General features: G+C 44.5%; 1 protein-coding gene and 1 pseudogene across 1 annotated transcript in view; one reads left to right on the forward strand and one right to left on the reverse strand.

Annotated features, from left to right (window-relative positions):
• The first annotated feature begins 337 nt into the window (after positions 1-337).
• CHRNB3 (cholinergic receptor nicotinic beta 3 subunit) overlaps positions 338-27,844 on the forward strand; it is a 34,751-nt gene continuing 7,244 nt past the window's right edge. Inside the window, exons 1-3 of the mRNA XM_025394640.1 lie at positions 338-512; positions 12,977-13,128; positions 14,635-14,679. Coding sequence (XP_025250425.1) covers positions 461-512; positions 12,977-13,128; positions 14,635-14,679 — 249 coding nt within the window. The 5' untranslated portion in view covers positions 338-460. The remainder of the gene's footprint in view (positions 513-12,976; positions 13,129-14,634; positions 14,680-27,844) is intronic.
• Positions 25,189-25,901, reverse strand: LOC112630399 (annotated as a pseudogene).

A 27,844-nucleotide genomic window follows, 5' to 3' on the forward strand; every position in this document is an offset into this window, starting at 1 on the left:
AATAAAAATAAAAAGAAAGAAAAGAAAAGAGAATAGAGAAATAATGGGGATGAGAAACTTTTCACTATGGATGTGGTAAAGTGTGGTTCTTCCATATGCAGATCTCCAATCGTAAGAAAAATATCACAGAACATTCAGAAGTTGTCTAGCTTCATCCTTTCTCCAGTGCCCTGCATCTCTTGCAAGGGAGTAAATTAATAAGTCAGGAGTTAGGACCCAGCGATATGTTTTAGACTTACACGATCTGACAGCTGACTGCAAATCAATGAAGTGCACTTTGAGAAGCAGCGCACTTGGCAAGAGGGGTTGAGACTGTTTTATTCCACTCCAGGTGTTGCTGTCCTCTTGGGTTCCACTTCAGATTTTGAACCCCTGCATTTTCTTTTCAAAACCCCCTTTTCCAATGGAAATGCTCTGTTGTTAAAAAGGAAGAAATTGTCTTTCTGAAACTGACATCACGATGCTCCCAGATTTTATGCTGATTCTCATCATCCTTGGCATCCCTTCCTCAGGTAAGCACAAGTCACACTAAATTAAAACTACAGTTGCAGACTTATTTAAGCAGAGGAGGCAAAACTATGGTGTTGATAATGTTAGAATTACAACATGTAATGCACAGGATACATTTAGCATAACCTTTAAAATGTGGCCCAAATGAGTAATTCTATGAGATGTGGGGGTTTTTTGCTGAAGAAATCATATCTATGAATTTCATAATGTTTATGTTTTTGTCATTTGCTGCATTTCTCCTTCTGAATCACTATGAGCTTGGTAAGAAAACACAAAAGCAGGAAAAACATTACTGAATGCACTAAGCATTACTCAGAGAATTGTTCAAATATTTGGCACAGAAATTTATTATATCGACATTTTTCTATCATATTTACTAATAATTTCTGTATCTGCGTGTAGATATTTAATTTTGTCCAATATGCCCTGTAGACCTATATAAATATTTTAATAAATTTGTGTATGTAGGTAGATTTAGTATGTTTATATATCACAATTAAACACAAATGTATCAAAACTCTATGAATATGTGTTTTATGTGACTATTATCAACTGAAAATAGAATAATTTTTGATAAGGATGAAGGACAAATAAAAGGAAAGAGTGAAAGATAGAGACAGACACACAGAGAAAGAGAACAAAAAGAAAAGGAAAGAGGAATAAAGTACTGAAAGGCTTTGGGGATTGGTCATTTGCACCTGCCAATTTCCTGGGTTTGGGAATCATTTCACTTTTTGTGTAACTTGAGAACAGAAAGTTTTCCCCCATTGAATCAGAAACCATCTGAAACCGCAGCCAGATGGTGAGAAAAGGGTCGGTCCACCAGCAATTTGTATTAATTTCTCAGTAGTATTTTTGCCACGTTTGATTATTGTAATTTTCAAATGGAAAACTGAAGACACTGAGGGAGATTTGCCCAAATCCAGAAATAAATTCTACATTTCAAGGTCCCAAGACTGTGAGGCACCTGAACATTATCCTATTGTCAAAAACAGTCTTTTCTCAGACCAAGGACTCAAAGTGGAGCAGGAATTTCTAAATGCAGAAAGCCTCAAACTCACTTTCAAATATCATGAAATTTGGACTTTTCAAAGTCTTAAATGCAGTTTGCCAATCACAAAAATAATAAGAAACTTCTGTGTGTTTGAGTTTACCATTAATATACGTGTGTCTGATGTTTTTCTGTCTTTATTATTCTATTTATTATAAAATAATTCATTCTCATCACTCTTTTCCCAGAGAATGATTTCTCTCAATGGCTAGCGAGGGTGTTGAGCATAAACTCTCTTGGTTCAGCTAAGCCTCGTCCTCTGTGCACAATCAGGATTATATAAGAAGACTGGAATTGCTTGGCACCTGGCACTGGTCTCCATTGTGTGGGCTGGAAGAGTTTGAGAAGATTGTGTGATCTTTCACAAATCTATAATAAATCTAATAACCTGTGATAAATCTTACATCTGTATTTCTAGATCCATCAGCATCTGCTCATATTTTTAAATCTGTTCCATATTTCCTTACGTTTTTTAACTTTACTACTCATTGTAAAGAAAATAGTTTCTTCTTGTTATGCAAAACTACATTTTTCAAATTACAAGAGGCAACCCCTTCATTTTTATATTTCTGGCTTTGGTAAAGAGGCTCCTCCGGCGTGGCCATGGGGTGTCTCTCATATTGCTATTTCACATTTTGTGTGTGGTGTCTGCTCTCAAAAAGCAAGAGGTGTATCTTATTTATCTTCCCATCTCTCTTACAACATTATGATATGATAAGACATCATGTGTTTATTCATTCAATAAATACTTATTGAGCATCTACTGTATCCCAGGAATGGTTCCAGTGTCTAGGAATGCAAGAGGAAATGAAAACAAAGCCATTCTAATAAGTTCTCTGCTGGGCATCGTGGCTCACACCTGTAATCCCAATACTTTGGGAGGCCAAGGTAGGCAGATCACGTGAGGTCAGGAGTTTGAGACCAGCCTGACCAACATGGTGAAACCCCGTTTCTACTAAAAATACAAAAAATTAGCCAGGTGTGGTGGCACACGCCTGTAATCCCAGCTACTCAGGAGGCTGAGGCAGGAGAATTGCTTGTACCTGGGAGGCAGAGGTTGCAGTGAGCTGAGATCACACCATTGCACTCCAGCTTGGGCAAAAAGAGTGAAACTCGGTCTCCCCCCCCCCAAAAAAAAGAGTTCTCATGCTATCAAGAATCCATTAAATATGCATTCTTTGATTTCACCATGAGGGCTAGCTCCATGGGCGTGGTATGCTTTTTTTTTTCTTTTTCTTTTTTTTTTTTGACAAGGTGGCAATAGTGGAAGGAAAAACCATAACATACCAAAAGGTGTCAAAGCAAAAAAGTCCACATTTCCCAATCGTCTTTGCTGAGATTTGAAATTCTTCAGTAGTTTCTTTTTTTATTTTTTTTTTGAGACGGAGTCTTGCTCTGTCGCCCAGGCTGGAGTGCAGTGGCACCATCTCGGCTCACTGCAAGCTCTGCCTCCCAGGTTCACACCATTCTCCTGCCTCAGCCTCCTGAGTAGCTGGGACTACAGGTGCCTGCCACCACACCAGGCTAATTTTTTTGTATTTTTAGTAGAGACAGGGTTTCACCATGTTAGCCAGGATGGTCTCAATCTCCTGACCTCGTGATCCGCCCGCCTCGATCTCCTAAAGTGCTGGAATTACAGGCGTGAGCCACTGCGCCCAGCCTTGTTTTTGTTTTGTTTTGTTTTGTTTTGTTTTGTTTTTTTGAGATGGAATCTTGCTCTGTCATCCAGGCTGGAGTGTGGTGGCGATTTCGGCTCACTGCAACTTTTGCCTCCTGGATTGAAGGGATTCTCCTGCCTCAGCCTCCTGAGTAGCTAAGATTACAGGTGCCCACCACCACACTTGGCTAATTTTTTTTTATTTTTAGTAGAGATGGGGTTTCACCATGTTGGCCAGGCTGGTCTCAAACTCCTGACGTTAGGTGATCCACCCGCCTTGGACTCCCAAAGTGCTGGGATTACAGGCGTGAGCCACCGCGCCCGGCCCAATTATTTCTTTTCTGTCCTGGCTGAGGATAAAACAAATGGCATTATCAGTAAAATCATAAATAATCCTGAAGATTTTTATGAAATCTTGTTCGTAAAATTATGAACAGGTACTGATGGATCTAGAAATACTCACAGATCTGAGATTTATAAGAGGTTATTGGATTTAGTATAGATCTGTGAGAGAGAAAAGTTTTATCTATTAAGCCTTATCAGTTGTTTGTACCTCAGTGTGTGTTTGTCAAATTTTGTTAAAAGTGGATGTTGATATGGTGGAGGGAAGAGACCAGGGGCGTCTGAGAGACTGAGGAAAGGAAATAGAATCAAGAATAAAGAGACTGGTAGGATGTACCAGGCCAAGGCGTGCAGATCGTGAAATCAGGAGATCGAGACCATCCTGGCCAACGTGGTGAAACCCCGTCTCTACCAAAAACACAAAAATTAGTTGGGTGTGGTGGCACATGCCTGTAATCCCAGCTACTTGGGAGGCTGAGGCAGGAGAATTGTTTGAACCAGGGAGTCGGAGGTTGCAGTGAGCCGAGATCACGCCACTGCACTCCAGCCTAGCAACAGAGCAAGATTCTGTCTTTAAAAAAAAAAAAAAAAAAAAAAAAAGACCAAGGGTGCTGCAATGGTTCACGTCTGTAATCCAACATTTTGCGAGGCCAAAGCAGGAGGATTACTTGAGCCCAGGAGCTCAAGACCAGTCTGGACAACATAGTGAGAGACATCCGTCTCTACAAAAAATTTAAAAATTAGCCAGGCATGGTAGTGTGTTCCTGTAGTCCCAGCTACTCGGGAGGCTGAGGCAGGAGGGTCACATGAGCCCAGGAGGTCGAGGCTTCAGTGAGCCATGATCATGCCACTGCACTCCAGCTTGGGCAACAGAGCAAGGCCTTGTCTCTATTAAAAAATAAAAAGAATAAGGCCAAGGTGGGCAGATCACGAGGTCAGGAGATCGAGACCATCCTGGCGAACACGGTGAAACTCTGTCTCTACTAAAAATACAAAAAAATTAGCCGGGTGTGGTGGTGGATCCCTGTAGTCCCAGCTACTCGGGAGGCTGAGGCAGGAGAATGGTGTGAACCCAGGAGGCGGAGCTTGCAGTGAGCCGAGATGGCGCCACTGCACTCCAGCCTGGGCGACAGAGCGAGACTCCGTCTCAAAATATATATATAAAAATAAATAAATAAATAAATAAAAATAATAAAGAGACCAGGTCAGGTCTTCAATTCCAAAGGAAAATTTCTTTGTCTTAAGGTATTACTAGGCACCTCATCAATATCTTTCATGATTTCATTCAGTGGGGCTGAGAGAGCCCCAACCCCCTCACAGAGGTGTCTCTCCAGTCCCCTGGTAGCTGTGTTACTTTTACCTGATTGCTCTGTCTGTTGAGATAAACAGCATCTGTGAGTGAAGGGCTGCTCCCCAGTCATGGGCACATCTTAAACTCTGGCTGTCTTTTGTATCTTGAAAACAGCAAATATCTGGGGTTAATAGGCCAATTTTATCAATGTTTCTTAGACACAAAGTCTCTAAAAGCCCAAAAGGTGTGAGCTGCTGGAGGCCTCAGGCATCACCCATTCCCTTTTCTTATTGGGAGATGTTAAATGCTTGGAATCAGCACCAGAACCCATGGTCTCGAAATCTGAGTCCAGTGCTTCTCAATGTTAAATAAATATTTGTTGGATTCTCATCCTAATGAGTGATGACTTAGGCAAGGGAATCAGCCTTCTGAGCCAACAGCAGCACACTCTCCCAGAGCCTGTCCCAGCCTGAGCTTGGTACACAGGAGATGACCAGCATCAGGCCAAGTGCGCTCCATCCCTGTCTCTGCCTCCGAACTGAAGCCTTCACACTCGCTCTCTGGCTCTCCATCTTCCTTCCTCTGCCCATGGAGTTGTCTGTCTGGCCCCAAAGGAAATATACACATTTATTTAAAATAGAAGTAAACATTTGTTTATTTATTTATTTATCAGAGCCTCACTGCACCACCCAGGCTGGTCTCAAACTCCTGGGCTCAAGCAATCCTCCTGCCTCAGACTCCCAAGTAACTGGGATTTACAGTTGTGAACCACCACACCCAGCCCCCCAGGAAATATTTTGGCGAAGAAAAATGAGACAAAAATTAAGTAAGGAGGCCAGGCGCCATGGCTCACGCCTGTAATCCCAGCACTTTCGGAGGCCAAGGTGGGCAGATAACCTTTGGTCAGGAGTTTGCAACCAGCCTGGCCAACATGGGGAAACCCTGTCTCTACTAAAAATACAAAAATTAGCCGGGTGTGGTGGCAGGCACCTGTAATCTCAGCTACTTGGGAGGCTGAGGCAGGACAATCACTTGAGCCCAGGAGGCGGAGGTTGCAGTGAACCGACATCACGCCACTGCACTCCAGCCTGGGCGAAAGGAGCAAGACTCTGTTTAAAAAAAAAAAAAAGCAAGGAAAAGCAGTAGAAGAGAGAAAAAGGAAGAATAGGGGTTTAGAGAAGTAGCAAAATTTCTTTTTTACCAACAGAGGTGGTGTAAAGTTTAACACGCAGCGAATACTCTCTGAAGCCGTGTTGTTGGACTAAGTGTGTGTGTTTGGGGCTGGGGGGAGACAGACTCAAAGCAAGGAAATGTTGGGTGCACACGGCCACATGTGAGGCAGGAATGTGCCGTCGCTGAAGAGCATGGGACATCCTCCACCAAGGGGCACAACCACAGTGGTGCCCACTGGGGAGGCCCTGGGTGAAGGCCTCTGTGCCTGACTGACTACAGCAGAGGGAGTCTCAAGTGTGTGACATAACCTGTCACCAAGGCTTAGAGTCTCCGTATCGCCAAACAAATGCTGTTTGTGATGTGATTTTAGAATATACACCACGGAATACTATGCAGCCATAAAAAAGGATGAGTTCATGTCATTTGCAGGGACATGGATGCAGCTGGAAACCATCATTCTGAGCAAACTATCACAAGGACAGAAAATCAAACACCGCATGTCCTCACTCATAGGTGGGAACTGAACAATGAGAACACTTGGACACAGGACGGGGAACATCACACACAGGGGCCTGTCATGGCCGGGGGTGGGGTAGGGGGAGGATAGCATTAGGAGACATACCTAATGTAAAGGACGAGTTAGTGGGTGCAGCAAACCAACGTGGCACATGTATACCTATGTAACAAACCTGCATGTTGTGCACATGTACCCTAGAACTTAAAGTATAAAATAAAATAAAATAAAAATATCATTCAGCTGGGCATGATAGCTCACGCACGTAATCCCAGCACTTTGAGAGGCCAAGGTGGGCAGATCATGAGGTCAGGAGATCGAGACCATCCTGGCTAACATGTGGAAACCTTGTCTCTACTAAAAATACAAAAATTAGGTGGGTATGGTGGCACGTGTCTGTAATCCCAGCTACTTGGGAGGCTGGGGAAGGAGAATCCCTTGAACCTGGGAAGCGGAGGTTGCAGTGAGCCAAGATCGCGCCACTGCACGCCAGCCTGGCAAGAGTGAGACTCCGTCTCAAAAAAATAAAAATAATAGAATTCTTCCAGGTAGTAGGTTGCTCTAAATAACAGTAAAGGATTCTGGAAAATACAATGCTAACAGCAAAACATCAAAAATAGCAATAACAGCAAATACATGTTTATCGAATTGAATTTTTGGAATAAGAGAAGATGGCTGGCCTGGCCACCAGAAGACCACGCAGGCCACCATCAGCTGGATGACCCTGGGCAAGGCTCCTCTCAATGCCCCAGTATATTCACCTGTAAAACGAGGGGCTGGAGTGATCCTGGAGGTCCTTCTTGGTTTTATTGTCTTAACTTCATTATCAGTTCAATTTTCCTTCCTCTTTCATTGTGGCTGAAATTGGATCCAAGCTTCTCTAAGAAATGCATCCATGTCCAAGAGTGGTGGCTTATGCCTGTAATCCCAGCACTTTGGGAGGCTGAGGCGGGCAGATCACTTGAGGTCAGGAGTTGGAGACCAGCCTGACCAATGTAGCGAAACTCTGTCTCTACTAAAGATACAAAAATTAGCCGGACATGTTGGTGCAATCCCCGCTACTCAGGAGGCTGAGGCACGAGAATCGCTTGAACCTAGGAGGTTGCCTTGAGCCAAGATCATGCCACTGCCCTTCAGCCGGGGTAACAGAGCAAGACTTCATCTAAAAATATATATATATATGTGTGCATCCACAATGGAGGACACTCATCTTCTGAGAAAAAATTCTTGGTTTCTCAATGGATTACTGAAATGAATCTTAGAATATTGTGATTAATCTTAAATATAAGTTATTTTGCAAAAATTTGGTCTATGCACAACTTTCCAGGAATCCTTTTATTCCATAATACAAAGACCACTTGTCCTGGAAACCTTGAGCGTATCTGTGATTTTACGTCTTCGGGAGCAGTGAGCCAGGCTGGCTCTGCCTCATTCCCCTGGGTCACAGAAAACACTGTTATGGCCTTTTGTTCATGTGTTCATTTGTTCATTCAAATATCATCAAATATTTATGGAGGCCCTGGTCTCAAAGGATCAACTGTGAGAAGCACTTGATCTTTCTTATAATGTTCTATTTCACAAGAAGGACAAACCAGAAACATTTCCAGGCTTGTCCTCTAAGTCTGCTTCAATAACGCCAATGACTTCAGCTTCTATTTTGGAAAGGTTCGGAAATTTCAGGATATTAAGCAGAAATCATTTAATCTTTGACTTTTTTTGTTAGGGGGATAAAGTCTGTTTTGGTCAGAACAGATTTGCATTAGTCAGGCTGCCATTATAAAATACCATAGACTGATTAAAAATGGACATTTATTTTCTCACAATTCTGGAAACTGGAAGTCTATGATCATGCACTAAAAAGTCAGTTTCTGGTGAGGACTCTCTTCCTGGCTTGCAGAAGGCTGCCTTCTTGCTGTGTCCTCACATGGTTTGTCTTCTGGGCCTCCTTATGGGCTCTGTCTTTAAATACAGTCACATTGGGGGTTAGGGCTTTAACATTTGATTTTTGAGGGATGTAAACATTCAGTCCCTAACAGCCAGTATGGTTCGTGCTTTTTGTTAATTCAGACGGAAAGTGCGCCTTCTGACAGTGGTAACACAGGTGGAGATGCATGCTGTGCATGAAAGAGCAGAGCTGCTCGCTGCGCCTGGATCTTGGTGAAGAGCAGGATTCCTATATCTCCACAGGGGGCACAGCTGCCTAAGTGCAAATGCTAAGCATTTCAGGTCGGAATTCTAGATTTCCCCTCCCAACGTGCAACTCCATCTCCTTTCAGAATGACTGGACAATTTTCCTTTTGGGAAAGGAAGTTCATGGTTACAGTCCCTGCTCATCTTCGGGAACCCTCTCTCTTATGTGTCTGAAATTATCCCAGCTCACAGTTGTCTGAGCTAATAGGGGTGTGTGTGTGTGTGTGTGTGTGCGCGCGCGTGCGCGCGCATGCATGTGTTGGTTCAGGCATCATTCAGTTGTTTTCAGCCTCCCTGGAGTGCCTCCACCCATTGTCTTCAGTAATTTGTGCTAATTTGGCTGACCTGGGACTCAGGGACTCTGCAGGAATTTCAGCACTCCAGCACCTCAGCAACTAGTCAGGTGGTGCAAGCAGCCATCAGGGCTGTGTTCAGATGCCTGTCAGTGGCTACAGTGGCTTAACCAAATAGGAGATTGCTTTTCTCTCATACCAAGAAATTTGGAGGCCAATAGTACAGGGCTATCAGAAACCCAGGTTCTGTGTATCACTCTGCCCGCCTATGTGTGTAGCTTTCATCAGGTTTGCAAGACAGATGAGTGGCCAAATCTCCAGTTCCAGATAAAAAGAAGGAAGCAGACATGTCAGATCAAGTCCATCCTTTTTAATAACCTTTCCTCTAACCACCCCAATCCCAACAGCTACTGTTTGTATCTAATTGGCTACATGTGCCATAGGTCATTCCCAGATGCAAGGAAGCCCAGAGCTGAGCTTTTTATGCTGGCACCATGCAACCCTGAATAAATTTAGCATCTATTGCCAAGGAAAAGGGGGGAATGGCTGTTGGGCAGGGAACTGGCAGTGTCTGCCCAGTGCTGCTGTGGTTTAAACGTGTTCCCCAAAGTTCATGTGCTGGAAATTTGACCCCCAACACAGTAGTGTTGGGAGGTGGGGCCTAATGGCAGGTGTTTGGGTCATGGGGGCACCACCCTCATGAGTGGATTTATGCCATTATCATGGGAGGGGTTGGCCCCCTCTTGTCTTTCTCACCCCCTCTTTGCCCTTCCATCATGTTTGATGCAGCAAGAAGGCCCTCACCAGAGGCTGGTCTCATGATCTTGAACTTCCCAGTCTCTAGAACCGTAAGCCAATAAATTTCTGTTCATTACAAATTCCTCAGGTTGTGGTATTCTGTTGTAGCCGCACAAAACAGGTGAAGACAAGTGCCTTTCAAACAATATTCTCTGCCTTAGAGGAGGGGGCTCCCTGACCTGGGAATAGATGGAGGAGGACAGCTGTGTCCTCACTGCTTCCCTCTTCTCTTGAGCAATTCACCTCTGATCCCAACTTTCCAGATGCCCCTCAGTAAAACAAAGGCCACAAAGCTGACTGCATCATTGCTCAAGTGTTTGTCCACTCAACAGTCATTAGCTCAGCAGCTGCTGGGTGACAGTCACTATTCTAGGAGCTGGGAATACAGGAGTAAGGAAGACAATCCCCAACTTCCTGGAGCTGGCATCATCTAGGGAGGGGAGACAACAATAAACAGATAAATGTGATATGATTAGGTTCTCTACTGGAAGATAAAGTACCCTAAAAGGATAGAGAGGAGAGGGATTTCTAAATAGTGTAGCCTGAAATGACTTACTCAAGAAAATGACATTTGAGCAAAGACTGGACAAGTGAAGGAATGGCTGTGGACTCTCTGGATAAGCGTAAGAACTTTCCCCATGCAGATGCATTCTGGCTTGTTCTGGGAATCGCAGACTGCCCCGAGGACTGGGGAGGAGGATGCGGGCAGTATGGTTGGGGGGTATACAGTCAGGGCCACATGGGGTCAGGGAGACCGTGGTGGAACTTAGGATGTTTCTTTCTGAGTGTGATGGGAAACCATCTGGAGCGCTTAGCAGGAACTGACATAATCCTCTCTAGGTGCTGTGTGCGGAATGCACTGTAGAAAGGGCAGGAGTGGAAACAATTAGGAAGCAGTGCAGGAGCCCGAGAGAGAGAGCATCTGTGCTCTCAGCGTGGCCCCGGTGGAGATGGTGGGGAACAATCAGGGCTGGGATGTATTCTGAAGAACACTAAGACCCGATGCGGGGTGGGAGAAAAAGAGAGGAGTCAAAGATGACTTCAAGAATGTCCCCCTGAGCAAATACACAACTTGCCCTCTAGAGGCTGTGGGGAATTCCCTCTGTTCTCTCCCTGTACATTTCCAGGAAGGTTTCCTGGCTCTTTACAGACTGACACCCTGGTGGCTGCCCAGCTGGCTGCTCCCAGTGCTGCTCTTGGTACTAATAGTAATCAACAGATCAGTTTTTGTTCATTAAAACAAAAATTTCTTGAGACAGTGTCTTGCTGTGTCACCCAGGCTGGAGTGCAGTGGTGCGACCACCACTCACTGCAGCCTTGATTTCCAGGACTCAAGCCATCCTCACGCTCCAGCCTTCCAAGTAGCTGGGACTATAGGGGTGCGCCACCATGCCCGGCTAATTTTTTCATTTTTGTAAGACAGGGTCTTCCTATGTTGCCTAGGCTGGTCTCCAACTCCTGGGCTCAAACGATCCTCCCACCTCAGCCTCCCAAAGTGCTAAGATTACAGGTATGAGCCACCGTGCCTGGCCCACAGTTTTTAAATAAATAAGCATAAATGTAAGGTTGCGTCTCTATCACTCATTTGCATTTATGTGGAGGAAAACGGGGCTGGGTACCCTCAGAGCACACAGCCCACCTCACCCATGCCTCTGAGGTGCTGGGACAGAGGCACCTTGAATTGCTCCTCTCTTAGGAAAGTGCCTACAGAAGCCTCCTGCAAACAGGGGGTAGGTACACTTTTGCTTTTCTTCCTAAAAGAATCCCTGGACTTTGATTGAGTAAACCTGGAGGGTATGTCTCTCATGAGATCATTACCCAGCGTATGGGTGTCTCAGTGGGAAGAAAAAGGTTTTCTATGGTCAGGACATGGTGCAGAATGAGTTGCTGTAGCATATTAATCAGGTGCTGAACAGGCAAGGAGGGGCAAGTTAAAACTCCCATGCTGATCAGTAATGGGACTACACCTGTGAATGGCCACTGCACTCTAGCCTGGGCAACATAGTGAGACCCCATCTTTTTTTTTAAAAAAAGTAGGGGACTTGCTTGTTTTAAATGTGATAGCACTGCACTGTAAGGAAATAAAACTTTATTTTGGGACTGCATTCCTAGGCCATTTCCCCAACTGGAGGGTTACAGTTTAACACTGGGTGTTTCTGAGGTTCTCGCACAGTGAGGCAGAGTGTGACATCCTGGCTGCTGACCAAGGAAGGACTTTGTAAGGAAAGACTTCCTTGGGAAAAAGACAAGAGGACCGTGAGGGGCACACGGCTGGTGTTCAGTGACCACATGCCGACTCTGACACCTACCAACACACATAAAATGAACACCCACTATGGGCCAGGCACTGTTCTAGGTGCTGGGTAAACACGATCAAATACAATGCCCACTGCGCCCATCGTCAGGGCTCCAGAGGAAGACAGGTGTGACAAATAACAAGAGACTTCCAAAGGGAGATGCTGGAGGCTCAGGGACAGAGAACAGCTCATGGGCAGGGTCCATGTCTGTGAAGAGGCAGCATTGCAGATGGGACCAGAGGTGAGGGTCGGGGGTGGCTGCAGATAGAGCTTCTGGGACCCGGGTGTTGACCCCATGATGGGAAAATCTTGTGAGAGCGGAGCTCTGGGTAAAATGTGGATTCTGGGCCGGGGGCGGTGGCTCATGCCTGTAATCTCAGCACTTTGGGAGGCTAAGGCGGGCGGATCACGAGGTCAGGCAATCCAGACCATCCTGGCTAACACGATGAAACTCCATCTCTACTAAAAATACAAAACATTAGCTGGGCATAGTGGTGGGCGCCTGTAGTTCCAGCTACTCGGGAGGTTGAGGCAGGAGAATGGCATGAACCCTGGAGGTGGAGCTTGCAGTGAGCAGAGATCGCACCACTGCACTCCAGCCTGGGCGACAGAGCGAGACTCCATCTCAAAAAAAAAATTTTCACCAAAAAAAAAAAAAAAAAATGCAGATTCTGTTTTCAGCTGTGTGTGTTTGGAGGGAGGTGGGAGTGGGCATGGAGACTCTCGCATGCTCCAAGTTGCCTTTCAGGAAATGGGCTGTTTAGAAACAGACACAGCCTATGGTGCAGGATGCCACGGGACACTCATCCAGGCATCGTGCCCCTCCCATTTACCCATGTCCCCCCATGATTCTTTTACAGCCACTGCAGGGTTCAGTTCAATCGCCGAAAATGAAGATGCCCTCCTCAGACATTTGTTCCAAGGTTATCAGAAATGGGTCCGCCCTGTATTACATTCTAATGACACCATAAAAGTGTATTTTGGATTGAAAATATCCCAGCTCGTAGATGTGGTGAGTAATCCTTGGCACTTAGCTAAAAAGAACATGCATTCCTTAACCTGTTTATGAGTCTAAAATATATTTTTTCCCTATGTCTGACATTTCAATTTAAAAAATAATTTATTGTGAGAGAAAATCTGCCCCCAAGAAGCCACTGAAATGACCTGAGGAAAGAACGAGAAGGTATCACAGGGTAAATTGCAGCACTGTTAGTGTGGGACCTTTTTGCTGAGGGGAGGATGTGGTTGCTAAGATAGTCGTTGCCCCTGGCCTGGTTTGCTGAACACTCAGGAAGGAGGGCTGAGAACTGCAGAGAAGAGGAGCTGAGCCTGGGGCTGACGCGCTGTGATCTTGGATCCTCTGTGGCTGTGCCCTGGGCTGGTAGGGGGGTCTGCAGGGAGACGGGGTGGTAACAACAGTGCCCACAGCCAGGCCCATTCTTGCTCTCCCTAGGCGGCCCCATCACCTCTTCTGAACTCACCCATGCCTTCACATTCTAATTTTCCTTTTCAGCTTGCATTTCTGCCATGATTGTGTTCTTAGAAGAAACCAGTGAACTTTAACTCCTCAAATGCAACAAAATTGTCCTGCTATGGTCCCCAAAGCCCCAGAAGAATCCTCCTATGTTGTCCATTTTCTCCACCCCACTACACACGTGTGTGCATGCTCACCTGCCCTGGCTGGCTCAATACCCCAGGATTCCTTCTAGGAAGTCATGCAAAGCCCATCTCCAATTTAGCTATTATTTCCCTCTACTTTGCCCCTTCATTATTATTATTATTACTATTATTATTGACACAGAAACTCTGTCTTTCACCCAGGCTGGAGTGCAGTGATGTGATCTCGGCTCACTGCAACCTCCGTTTCCCAGGTTCGAGTGATTCTCCTGCCTCAGCTTCCCGAGTAGCTGGGATTACAGGCAGGTGCCACCATGCTCAGCTAATTTTTGTATTTTTTGTAGAGACAGGATTTTGCCATGTTGGATAGGCTGGTCTCGACCTCCTAACCTCAGGTGATCCACCCGCCTTGGCCTCCCAAAGTACTGGAATTACAGGAGTGAGCCACTGTGCCCAGCCTACTTCGTACCTTTAAAGTGCCTTCTGGGTTATGCAATTTTATATAAATACAGCCACAATGAACTGCTACTCGTTTTAGTTATTTTTCATTTTAAGCAAAATCTGCATACCGTTTGACTATTTATACGCCATTTGACGACTGTTTAAAATTGAGAATCTTTTGTACTTTTAACACCTCAAAGGTAAGACTCAGATAGATTTTTCTGATCAAAACCAAACAGAAAACAGCTGGGTGTGGTGGCGTGCACCTATAGTCAGCTCCTTGGGGGCTGGGGCAGGAGGATGGCTCGAGCCCCGAAGGTCGAGGGTGCAGTGAGCTATGGTGGCACCACTGCACTATAGCCTGGGCAACATCTTGAGACCCCATTTCTAAAACAACAGCAAAAATCACAACTTACTTTCACTTCAACTTACAGTATTTTTTTAATTGTCATTTTCTTAGGATGAAAAGAATCAGCTGATGACAACCAATGTGTGGCTCAAACAGGTAAATTTCGATCCAAGGATTGTGTCTGCTAACCCAGTCACTTATTTTCTATTTAGAAAGCCTCCCATCTGAAAAATATTTATTTAAGAGGGCATATCGTGTTCCTCAGGAAGATTTGTGGGAAGGGTCTATGGCTTTTATTTTCCATTGTGAGTGTTGGGGAACTGATCCTGGCAAGCCCCTGGGTGCACACTGCTGTGCGTGGTTGCTCCCAGCAGTAGAGCTGCTCGTGCGGTGGGGGGAGGTGACTCTCCTGCCATAAGGCCTGGGGATGGGCCCTAGGACCACTTAGAGAAAAGAACAAAGAGCCTCCAAGATGCACCACTTTCCCCCAGGTAGGGAACTGCAACTGGGTAGGAAAATCAGGGCTACATCCTCCCAAGCCTCCTCTGGTCCTCTGTGGGTAGAATCTACCTCTAATACTTCTTGTTGCTTCCAAGGAAGAACTGAGCCCTGAATGAGGGAATAACAGGGCTGCCCATTGTTAATTTCAAAACAGAGTGAAGCCCAAAACAAAATGATGAATACGTGTTTTCCTGACATCACTGAAAATGCATTTTGAATCGTTTTCAGCTTTCTTTTTAGATAATTGTTTTTAGCTTGGCTAGAGTTTATTTCCTAAACTCAGGGGAGTGTGTCCAGAGGAGTTTGTTTTAGGATTGTCAGTAAATAATTACCATTCAAATCCCAATTTCGCATATGTTATCTACAAAGATAAAATATTGACACTTGATAGTGGGTAGGAAGTTTGGTTTATCCCAGCTATTCGGGAGGCTGAGGCAGGAGAATTGCTTGAACCCAGGGGGCAGAGGCTGCAGTGAGCCGAGATTGTGCCACTGCATTCCAGCCTGGGTGACAGAGCAAGAGCCTGTGTCAAAAAAATAAATAAATACACTTGGTTTAATTGTTTACTTTGTGTTTTTGTTTTGTTAGCTTTTTTAAAAATTTAGTTTTGTCTTATATTTATTTACAAATTTATCCGAGACACAGTCTCATTCTGCCACCCAGTCTGTAGTGCAGTGACATGATCTTGGCTCACTGAAACCTCTGCCTCCGAGGTTCAAGTGATTCTTGTGAGTCAGCCTCCTGAGTAGCTGGGATTACAGGCGCCCGCCACCATGCCCAGCTAATTTTTGTATTTTTACTAGAGACAAGGTTTCACCATGTTGGCCAGTCTGGTCTCAAACTCCTGGCATCAAGTGATCCGCCCACCCCAGCCTCCCAAAGTGCTAGGATTACAGACTTGAGTCTCTGTATGTATTTTTTTATTTTTAGATTCAGGAGTTACATGTGCAGGTTTGCTACATGTATCTATTGCGTTATGCTGGGGTTTGGGCTTCTAGTGAACCCATCACCCAAATAGTGAACATCATACCCAACGGGCAGTTTTTCAGCTCATTCCCCTCCCTCCCTCCATCCTTCCCTCCCTCCCACGTCATCACTTTTGGAGTCCCCAGTGTGTTTTGTTCTCATCTTTGTGTCCATGCGTACCAGTTGTTTAGCTCCCACTTCTAAGCAAGAACATGCAATATTTGATTTTCCAAAGTTTTTTATTTGTTTGTGTTTTTGTTTGTTTGTTTGTTTTTTGAGACAGAATCTCACTCTGTCACCCAGGCTGGAGTGCAATGGCACAATCTCGGTTCACTGCAACCTCCGCCTCCCGGGTTCAAGTGATCTTCTTGCCTCAGCATCTCAAGTAGCTGGGACTACAGGCACATGCCACCACGCCCGGCTAATTTTTGTATTTTTAGTAGAGATGAGGTTTCACCCTGTTGGCCAAACTGGTCTTGAACTCCTGGCCTCAGGTGATCTGCCCACTTCGGCCTCCCAAAGTGCTGGGATTACAGGCGTGAGCCACCTCGTCAGGCCTAAATATTTAAATGAATATCCAGATATTGCCTAATTTGCCCCATAGTTTAAAAATATTCCTGGTGGGATATCTTTCTGCTAATGCTTTATAAGGAGCAATGGATACAAGAAACAGCAAGGAGCTTCCCTCAGCTTCATTTCATGTCATCAAATTTCTCCCACCCAACAACTTTAGTGAGAATTAGAGAACTATGATGATTTTCAGTGCTTTCTACTCATCTGATTCTCTAATCAGTAGGTATGTGAACAAGTTGTGAAATGGATCTGCATATTGTTTTACTTGCAGATAAAAATATCCAGAAGAAAATAATAAGCTTGGAATGTATATATAAAAATACCACTTAAATAAACATATCTTGCTATACAACAATCTCATTCCTCGGTGACTTACCCACTTTTGCAATTCAGAGGCCGTAGACTTGGGAAGTATTTTGAGTTAATAAAGGACAAGAAGAAATCCTATATTCAAGCTTGCAGGGCAGAAAAGAACCCACACTTTCCTCTTAAGGTGAAAATAGGCTTAGAAGTTAACAAAAATCAAACACACACACAAACCTTTACTTCCCGCATGCCTCCTACCCCACTGCTTTTTTTTTTTTTTTTTTTTTTTGAGTCGGAGTCTCACTCTGTCACCCAGGCTGGAATGCAGTGGCTCGATCTTGGCTCACTGCAGCCTCTGCCTCCTAGGTTCAAGAGATTCTTCTGCCTCAGCCTCCTGAGTAGCTGGGACTACAGGCACGTGCCACCACACCTGGCTAATTTTTGTATTTTTTGTAGAGACGGGATTTCAGCATGTTGGCCAGTCTGGTGTCGAACCCCTGATGTCAGCCCAAAGTGCTGGGATTACAGGCATGAGCCACTTTGCCTGGCCAAGATTAAGCTCTAATCTCTCGCATAAAGCAGGGGTCCAGAGACTCTGGGCCTTCACATGGGGATAGTAGGTCTTTTCACTTTTCTTGTGCTTTTGAAAATAAGGAGTCATTTCAGCCAAAGAGAACAGCATTAGACACAAAAGAGCGGGTGCCAAGGGTCCCTCGGGCCTCAGCTACAGCTTTGGAAAGGACTTTCCACGAAGTTTGCCACCAGAATCCCAGAAGCCTAGTGGGTGTCTTCAAACCAAGGCAGAATTAAGTCCTAAAAGTCAATTCAATATCCAAAACCAAGCAGGAGAAATCCACAGGCAAGGAGCACACTGACACTTGGAAAAGTCAGCCCACTGACTGAAGTTCCCATTTGACAGAAGCAATGAGAATAATCGACTTTTTTGGGTATAAATGTGTAAGGTACAAGTGTGGTTTTTTTTACGCAGATATATTGTGTAGTGGTGAAATCTAGTGTATCTGAATACTAATGTACATTGTAACCATTAGGTAATTTCTCATCCCTCACCCACCTCTCACCCTCCCATTCTTCTGAGTTTCCAATATCTATTGAGATTAATATATTTTGTGTTTAATTCACAAATGCATAAACGAGGTTTATCTCATTTAAACCTCTCTACCACCTGACTTAGGAAAAGAGACATCACTACCCCTGTTCTATAGAGATAGAAGAGTCCAGTCCTCATCCGGCAGGAATCTGGGTTTCCTAACCCCTGGCCAGGATCTTTCTGGCCTTATGCAGCCTCCTCCCTGAACACTAAGCCCTGCTTCTAGACCACAGGAAGAGCCGAAGCAGGGGAAACAAAGTTTCACATTCCAGAAAACTACAGAGGATATAGTCAATGCGACGTCCATTGGCACGGATTGAGTTTGGAGTGGGAAATTTTACAGTGGATATTAGTTAATATGTGCTGTTATGGCACAGACAATGTTCGGGCAGAAAAGAAAGGTCATTTTTACAACACTGGGTGGCAAGAAGGGAAGGCTGCCTGGAACAGGAGGCATTGAGCTTTGCCATGATGTTATGTTTATGCTTTTTTAAAAAAAGGCTTTTTGGCCAGGCGCGTGGCTCACGCCTGTAATCCCAGCACTTTGGGAGGCCGAGGCAGGTGGATCACAAGGTCAGGAGACAGAGACCATCCTGGCTAACATGGTGAAATCCCATCTCTACTGAAAATACAAAAAAATTAGCCGGGCATGGTGGCGAGTGCCTATAGTCCCAGCTACTTGGGAGGCTGAGGCAGGAGAACCACTTGAACCTGGGAGGCGGAGCTCACAGTGAGCCGAGATCACGCCACTGCACTCCAGTCTGGGTGACAGAGCAAGACTCCATCTCAAAAAAAAAAAAAGCTTTTTAAAGCTACATGGATTAAAGAAAGTTGAAGGATTCAAAAAAAAGATGAAAAAAAAAAAACAAGATAAAACAGATATTTATAAAAAGCTATCATTGGTGTTTTACACAGATCTTAGTTTCAGAGCAGCTAATAATAATATCTAAGATTTACTGAGTACTTACTAAGTGCCCAGGCACTATGCTGACTGTAATAGGAATAATCCCATTTAATTTTCACAGTCATCCTAAAAGGGAGGTCCTATTATTATCCTAACTTTGCAGATGAGGAAATTGAGAACTGGAGAGTGGAAGTGACTTGCCCAGGGTTAAGCACTGTTAGGGGAAGTCTGACTTATGTCGAGAAAATCTTTCACTTGCCTTAGACTGGAGGGAGAGTTTGAAGAGTATCCTGTTCTCCTGTTAGTCCTGTTCCTGTATAATTTCCTAATCCTGGTCTTCTAAGGCTTGGATTCCTCAATCTCCGGAACATCTGATGGAGTTGGTCTAGAAAGAATTCAGGAGAGAATGAAGTTAGGATCCACTCCATCTTCCATCCATTCACCAGGATTTATTGAGAGCCTATGTGCCAGGCGCCCTGCTAGATCCTGGATATATAAAGAACGACACATAGCACCGACTGAAAGAAGAGGACATAGCGTTAGTTACCAAAAAATAATTACCATGATAAATATCACAAAGTACATATAAAACACTGTGGAGCTTGAAAAATGACCGTGAGACAGGAAGAAAGTCAGGGAAAGCTCCCAAGGGGAGGGGATATTTAATTTGAGTCTTACAGGACAAACACAAGTTCTACAAGTCAAAAAGGTGAAGAGGTTGTGAACCACCTGAATAGTGAATAGTAGTCCCAATAACACCACTATCCAAAAGCTCTCACGTTTGAGCAAACCCATTGGTAACTCTTTGCAGTCATCTCTGTGTCCCTCAGTCAAAATGAAAACAAAAATGCCCAATTCCCTCTCTTTCCTCATTTGCCTCCCAGACACTGAAAAATGTTCTCTAATTCGTATCCACATGGAGAAGAGAATTCTACCCACTTGGAACAAAAGCACGTTCCATGGTAGCGCATGCAAATGAGATACTTGTGGGGTTTTTTTAGTCAATTCTCCTGTTTTATCCTGTTTCCATAGCTCTCCTCCGGTATATTTAGACACTCTTCTTCTAGAAAGAACTTTATACAGCACAAATCTAGTGACATCCAGAGGAAGTCTTCTACATGGTGCTATTTTTATTTTATTGATTTTATATTGCGAACTAGTTTGTCTTCCTCCTTTGTACTTCCAGACAGTAATCAAAACCCTATAAACTATAAATATATTGTTAACATTGACTCACTAGGACTACGTGAGAAAGTACTTACTGCCCCAGCCCCTCAGATCCTGCACCATCATATCAAGGTTAGGAAAACATGGACAGCACCTTAGAGACAATGAAAATTAAACTCACCTTCTTTTTTTTTTTTTTTTTTTTGAGATAGAGTCTTGCTCTGACTGTCACCCAGGCTGGAGTGCAGTGGCATGATCTCAGCTCACTGCAACCTCCGCATCCTGGGTTCAAGTAATTCTGCTTCAGCCTCTCGAGTAGCTGGGATTACAGGCGCCAGCCACCACGCCCAGCTAATTTTTGTATTTTTAGTAGAGAGGAGGGTTTCACCATGTTGGCCAGGCTGCCTCGAGCTCCTGACTTCAGGTTATGCACCCGCTTTGGCCTCCCAAAGTGCTGGGATTACAGACGTGAGCCACTGCGCTGAGCGAAACTGACCTTTTTTGAAATGACACAAGGGTTGGCCCTTTTGCCTAGATGTTACCATAGAAATAATCACTATGACAACAAATGCCAAATTTACTCACTCCATATTTCCTGAGAGCCTACTCTGCACTGTGTAGGTGATGCAGGGTAGGTGAGCCCCAAAACTGGGGCTTAGCCTGGCTTCACCGAGAAAAGAACTCAAAGACAGTGGCAGCAGAGATACTGCTCCCTACAGACCACAGCTACCTGCCAGCAGTACGTCCAGACGAGGGCTGCAGTCATATTTAAACCCACCTTTAATTATATGCAAATTAAGGGGCAGTTTATGCAGAAATGTCTAGGTGGGTGGTAACTTCCAGGTCATTGCCATGGAAAGGGGTGGTAACTTCCGGGTGTTGCCTTGGTGATGGTAAACTGACATAGTGCCCTGGTGGCTGTGTCTTATGGAAAGCCGCTTATGCCCTGCCCTGTTTAGCTAGTTCTCAATCTGGTCCGGTACCTGAGTCCCCGCCTCTAGAATCAGTTTCACCTTCTGCCTCATAAGGCCCTGAGCTGGGCACTGTTGCATATAAAAATAAGACAATGAGAGGACTAAATGACTTGGCTTCACTGTAGCCGAGACAGTTTGTTCTCCTCTCCCCATGACAATCCTGAGGAAAATAAAACTGCTGGAATGTCTGCCAAGGCCAACATCTTAAAGTAGCAGTGTCTTTCCAACAGCTGATGTCTGTTTTAGATCAACAAAAAGTTCAGCAAACATGAAGGCCTTATTGGATAGACCCCTGGAGCTGATTTCTCAGGAGAAATAAGAAGTAGACCTGTTGTGGAAAGGTCAAGCTAGTCCTAGAGGTCTGGGTGATGTCCCCAAAATCTACCATCCACCACCTGGAATGGCACTTGTAAGTTCATGAATTCATCTCAGATCTTTACTCATGATCTGATTTTCCTTCCTTTTCTGCAACCTTACTCTGACCTTAGCAAAGGAGGCCAAGTTTGGACTTCTTATTCAAGTGGACCCTGGTAAGAATTGAGTAGGGGTCAAACGGCCTACTATATAAACTTGGGCAAGTCACTTCACCTCTCTGACCCTCAGTCTCTTCATCTATTAAATAGAGGTGATAACTAGCTCACAGTGTTGTCTGGGGGATTACATGAGATAATGTATGTGAATATGACTAGCTCAATAAATGTCACTTCCTGTTGCCACTTTTGAGCTTTCTCATCTTTTTTTTTTTTTTTTTTTGGAGACAGAGTCTCACTCTGTCACCCAGGCTGGAGTGTAGAGTACAGTGGTGCAATCTCAACTCACTGCAACCTCCACCTCCTGGGTTCAAATGATTCTCGTACCTCATCCTCCTGAGTAGCTGTGATTACAGGCATGTGCCACCACGCCTAGCTAATTTTTGTATTTTTAGTAAAGACGGAGTTTCACCATGTTGGCTAGGCTGGCCTGGAACCCTGACCCCATGTAATCGCCTGCCTGGGCCTCCCAAAGTGCTGGGATTACACAGGTGAGCCATCATGCCTGGCCTTCATCCTTAATAACAAATCACATTTCTTGGCCTTAACAACTCACGAATTTAACAGGAATATGAAACATATAATATGTCATGTTGCTGCCTTTAAGATTAAAATGAATCAACAATAATTTGACTTTAAGAATTTCATATCTAAGATGACTGGAGATCCCAGGGATGTCCTAGAGACTGCATATCAAGACAACAGCAAAGAATATTTGTTCCTTATCTCTTGGTCCTTTTAGCATTGAAGTAAGAATAATTCGGGGACTTGGCTGAGTGCAGTGGCTCACACCTGTAATCCCAGCACTTTGGGAGGCCGAGGCAGGCAGATCACGAGGTCAGGAGATTGAGACCATCCTGGCTAACACAGTGAAACCCCGTCTCTACTAAAAATACAAAAAAATTAGCTGGGCATGGTGGCGGGTGCCTGTAGTCCCAGCTACTCGGGAGGCTGAGAGAGGAGAATGGCACCAACCTGGGAGGCGGAACTTGCAGTGAGCCGAGATCACGCCACTGCACTCCAGCCTGGGTGACAGAGGGAGACTCTGTCTCAAAAAAAATAAAAATAAAAAAAAATTCGGGGACTTTGTTTACAGTTTTCTTAAAAAGCTTATGATTTAGGTTTAAATAAAATTTGACTCTGGGTTGTGGTTTAGCTAGACATTTATGAGTGATCATTCAGGTAATACATGTAAGGAAAGACCATTTTAAAGGGTTATATATATATTTGAAATGGATTTGAAATTGCAATTTTTCTGAATGAGGAAACCTAGAGTTGGAGTGTTTTTCCATTTTTTTCTTAGTCATAGATTAACTTTGATATTTGGCTCTGACATACCCTTTGCGCTCCTGTTTCCTGCAAAAACAGGGCTCTCAAGCCAGGAACTGCTGTGATGCAGAGCTGGTGTTTGACAACGGCTTTGAGTGTCTCAGCTAGAACACACTATGCAAACATGGAATATTATTTCTCATCTCTTACCCTAAGAAGGGAGAGACAGGAGCTTAATCTCCAGATGTCACCAGGGTTTCAGAAAGAACAAAGAAGTGACCAGAAAACCTCGCAGCCCCTTAGAGAACAAGATAGAGGTTTGGGCTGTGGCTCCTCAGCTGGGCACTGCTAATTCCACCACTTGCAAATGTCCTGTGGCTTGTGCCATTCTAAACCCACAGTGGTCCTGGGCTACAGGGCACAGCCAGCTCTGTGGTGAACACGAATCCTGGCAGAAATTGGGTGGGCTGGGCGTGGTGGCTCCTGCCTGTAATCCCAACACTTTGGGAAGCCAAGGCAGGAGGATCACTTGAGGCTAGGAGTTTGAAACCAGCCTGGTCAACACAGGGAGTCCCCTGTCTGTACAAAAAATAAGAAAAATTAGCCAGGCGTGGTGGTGCATACCTGTAGTCCTAGCTACTCGGGAGGCTGGGGTTGGAAGATGATTTGAGCCCAGGAGGTTGAAACTGCAATGAGCTGTGATCACACCATGGCACTCCAGCCTGGGCAACAGAGTGAGACCCTATCTAAAAACAACAGGAAAGAAACTGGATGAACCCTCTGATGGGCATCTCAGGGAGAACGCTCTGTGATTCCCTGGTCTGATAGCAGAAGGACACTAAGGTTGTAAAGAATGCTCTCTCACCCTTGCAAAGCAATGCAGCAGCTGGAGATCAATGACTCGTCCAAGTTGTACAGCTAGTAAAGCACAGTCCTAGTGTGGAGCTCAGGGCTTGTGAGTAGAGTCTAGTGTGCTTTCTCTTTCGAGGCCACCAGTGTAAGCAGTATTGACCACAAGTCCCACCCAGCCTGTTTTTCTTTACTGGTTAGAAGCAACTGAGTCTGCTCTAGATCCCTTTAATATCCTCCTCAAGGATCTGAAGGCGTCCCTCATTCATGCTCTCCTTCCTTCCTGCCCCAGCACCTTCCCACAGGTGGTTCCATCTTTGGCCAGCCTTCTTAATCCTGTCCTGCTCAGAATCCTTCTTTTTTTTTTTTTTTTTTTTGAGACAGGGTCTTGCTCTGTCACCAGGCTAGAGTGCAGTGCCACAATCTTGGCTCACTGCAAACTCTGCCTCCTGGATTCAAGCGATTCTCCTGCCTCAGCCTCCCAAGTAGCTGGAACTAAAGACCCGTGCCACCATGCCCAGCTAATTTTTGTATTTTTAGTAGAGACAGGGTTTCACCATGTTAGCCAGGATGGTCTCGAACTCCTGACTTCGTGATCTGCCTGCCTCGGCCTCCCAAAGTGCTGGAATTACAGGCGTGAGCCACCGCGCCCAGCCCTCAGACTCCTTCTTACCCTGCATGTTTAGTCTAAATGTCATCTCCTTGGAAATGTTTTCCCTGTCTACTCCACTGTTCTGTATCCCATACCAAAACTGTCTCCTTTATAGCCACTGTCAGGAGGTGTGGGTATTTGTTAGTTGACTGATTTATCATCTGAGTCAGCCCCAGGATAAGAGGTCGAGGCAGCTGTGCTCAGTGCTAGTACATGCCTTGCATATTTGATGAATGAATGAACTCTTTGAAAACAGTGAGCCCCATAAACCACTATCTCCGTTTTATCTCTGGTCACAGCTGTTAATCCTGCTTTTGAAGGTCGGGTAAGCAACACAAATCTTTCTGACTTTCAAATGCCAAAACTGGACTGTAATGAGAGGTGCTTGCCATGGACATAAGCTACTGTCTTTTCTTTTTCTTCTTTTTTGAGATGGAGTTTTGCTCTTGTTGCATAGGCTGGAGTGCAATGGTGCAATCTCGGCTCACCACAACCTCCACCTCCGGGGTTCAAGCAATTCTCCTGCCTCAGCTTCCCTAGTAGCTGGGATTACAGGCATGAGCCCCCACACCTGGCTAATTTTTGTATTTTTAGTACAGATGGGGTTTCTCCATGTTGGACAGGCTGGTCTCAAACTCCCGACTTCAGGCAATCCGCCCACCTCGGCCTCCCAAAGTGCTGGGATTACAGACATGAGCCACTGCACCTGGCCAGCTACTGTCTTTTCTTTGACCTTCCTTTCCAGTTTTTGAAGATAAAGCAGGAAATAAACTTCTCTGAAGATACTTGGTAAAAATTCCCCCAAATACAGAAACACATGCTTCCAATTCATTGATAAAAAATTTACTGCAGTTTGGCACCTGGGTCTAGTTCAGCTGGCAGATCAGCTGATTGATGCGTTCACCCTGATAGCCAGGTGTGCCCGTCTCCTTGAGGAAGCCCACTCTATTTTTGGTAGCATGACAGGCCCCTGAGAGGTGGAAAGGGTGCAAGAACCATGAGATCTCCTGGAAATGCTTTCCCAGGTGCTCCTCAATCACTGTGTTGTCTGTCAGAGGAATGGTCTTATTCTTGACTTTGACTTGTCCACATTTCAAAATGAGCTCCTGGATAGACTTCAGATTTGGAAATCCCTAGGTTATATAAGGTTCCACTCTATGCAGCATTTTTAGGTTCTGAGGGGTGACTTTTACAAAGACACCGCTAAAAATTTTCTTTAGGCAAAGTCTCACAGTGGTTCTCTGCACCAGTAAACTCATGCCATCAATCCTTTCGATGCGTACAACAAAGGCCAAGGAATGTTTATCTGGCAATTTCAAGGCGCAAGGTTTCACTTCTAGTCATCTGAGACACACCTTGTCACGTTTCTGCCACCAGGAATCATATAGGAATGATTCCAGTTGTTTAAACCTGAGCCTTTTTCCTTTTCTCTGCTCCTTCTTTGCAAAAGTGCCTGCTTTGCCTGGGTGGCTTTGAGGGCTTGATAAGCCTTCTTCATTTTCAGGAGATTTTCTGGAACCAAAGAGATTTTTCTTTGCTCTTGCTCTGCCATCTTTCTGGTGTTGCAGCTAATACTACTCAGTAATTAAGGCAAGGAATAGCATTCAAAGTTATTCCGATTGGAAAGGAAGAAATAAAACGCTCCACTTGCAAATGACATAATTGTCTATACAGAAAATCTACAGAAAATATCCCAAAACTAAATGAGCTAAGCCAGGTCACAGGACCAGGTCAATATGCAAAAGTCGATTGTATATGTAGATACTAACAATGAACGATTGGAATTTTAAAAATTAAATGACTTTTTTTTTTTTTTGAGACGGAGTCTGGCTCTGTCATCTAGGCTGGAGTACATTGGTGTGGTCTCGGCTCACTGCGACCTCTGCCCCCGGGTTCAAGCGATTCTCCTACCTCAGCCTCCCGAGTAGCTGGGATTACAGGCACCCATCATCATGCCTGACTAATTTTTATATTTTTATAGAGACTGGGCTTCACCATGTTGGCCAGGCTGGTCATGAACTCCTGACCTCAGGTGATCCACCCATCTTGGCCCCACAAACTGCTGGGATTACAGGCATAAGCCACTGCACCTGGCCTACTTAGGTGTAAATCTAACTAAATATGTGCAATGTCTGTAAGCCTAAAACTGCAAAACACTAACAAAACAACAACAACAACAAATCAAGACCTAAGTAAATGGAGACATAAATAATATTCCTGGGCCAGGAGATTCCATATCATGGTGCCAGTTCACCAAACTAATCTGTATATTCAAATCAATCACAATTAAAATCTTGGCAGGATATCTTGTAGACAGCAACAAGCAGATTCAAAAATTTACTTAAAGCTATAATAACCAAGACAGTGTGATACTGTCACAGGGCCAGTCACTGTGGCTCACACCTGTAATCCCAGCATTTTGGGAGGCCAAGGTGGGTGGATCACTTCAGGTCAGGAGTTCAAGACCAGCCTGGCCAAGATAGTGAAACCCTGTCTCTACTAAAAACACAAAAATTAGCCTGGCGTGGTGACACACCCCTGTTATCCCAGCTACTTGGGAGGCTGAAGCGGGAGAATTACTTGAACCTGGGAGGTGGAAGTTGCAGTGAGACGAGATCGCACCAATGCACTCCAGCCTAGGGGACAGAGTGAGACTCTGTCTCGAAAAAAAAAAAAAAAAAGAAAGAAAAAAAAAGACAGATACACAGATCAGTGAAACAGAACGGTCCAGAATGGACCCATGCACATACATAGTTAACTACATTTTGACAAATGTACAAAGGAAGTTCCATGGATAATGTTTAGTCTTCTCCACAAACGGTACTGAAACAACTGGACACTCACATGCAAAAGAAAATGAACCTCAACCCATTCCTGCACCTTTATAAAATATTAACTGAAAATGGATCTTAGACCTAAGTCGAGGCTGGTGATCACAAGGTCAAGAGATCAAGACCATTCTGGCCAAGACAGTGAAACCTCATCTCTACTAAAAATACAAAAATTAGCTGGGTGTGGTGGCATGCACCTGTAGTCCCAGTTACTCGGGAGGCTGAGGCAGGAGAATCATTTGAACCCAGGAAGCAGAGGTTGCAGTGAGCCGAGATTGTGCTACTGTACTCCAGCCTGGTGACAGAGCGAGACTCTGTCTCAAAAAACAAAAAACTACAAAATTTCTAGGAGAAAGTATATAAGAAAATCTTTGTGACCCTGTGTTAGGCAAAGATTTCTTAGATATGACACAATCCATAAACAATAAAACTGATAAAATGAACTTTTAGAATTTCTGACTTGTGAAATACATTATTAAGAGGAAAAAAAGACTGAGAGAAGATGTTTGTAAATCAAATATTTGACAAACCACTTTTATCCAGAATGTATAAGGAACTCTTAAAACTCAGTAAGAAAACAAACAACTTGATTAAACATTATGCACTTGACCAAATACGATACATGGATGGCAGATAAACACATGAAGATATTAATGATTAGTCATTAGGAAAATGCATATTAAAAAACACA

Source organism: Theropithecus gelada, chromosome 8 (assembly GCF_003255815.1).
Source record: "Theropithecus gelada isolate Dixy chromosome 8, Tgel_1.0, whole genome shotgun sequence".
In the NCBI taxonomy this organism is placed as follows: domain Eukaryota; kingdom Metazoa; phylum Chordata; class Mammalia; order Primates; family Cercopithecidae; genus Theropithecus; species Theropithecus gelada.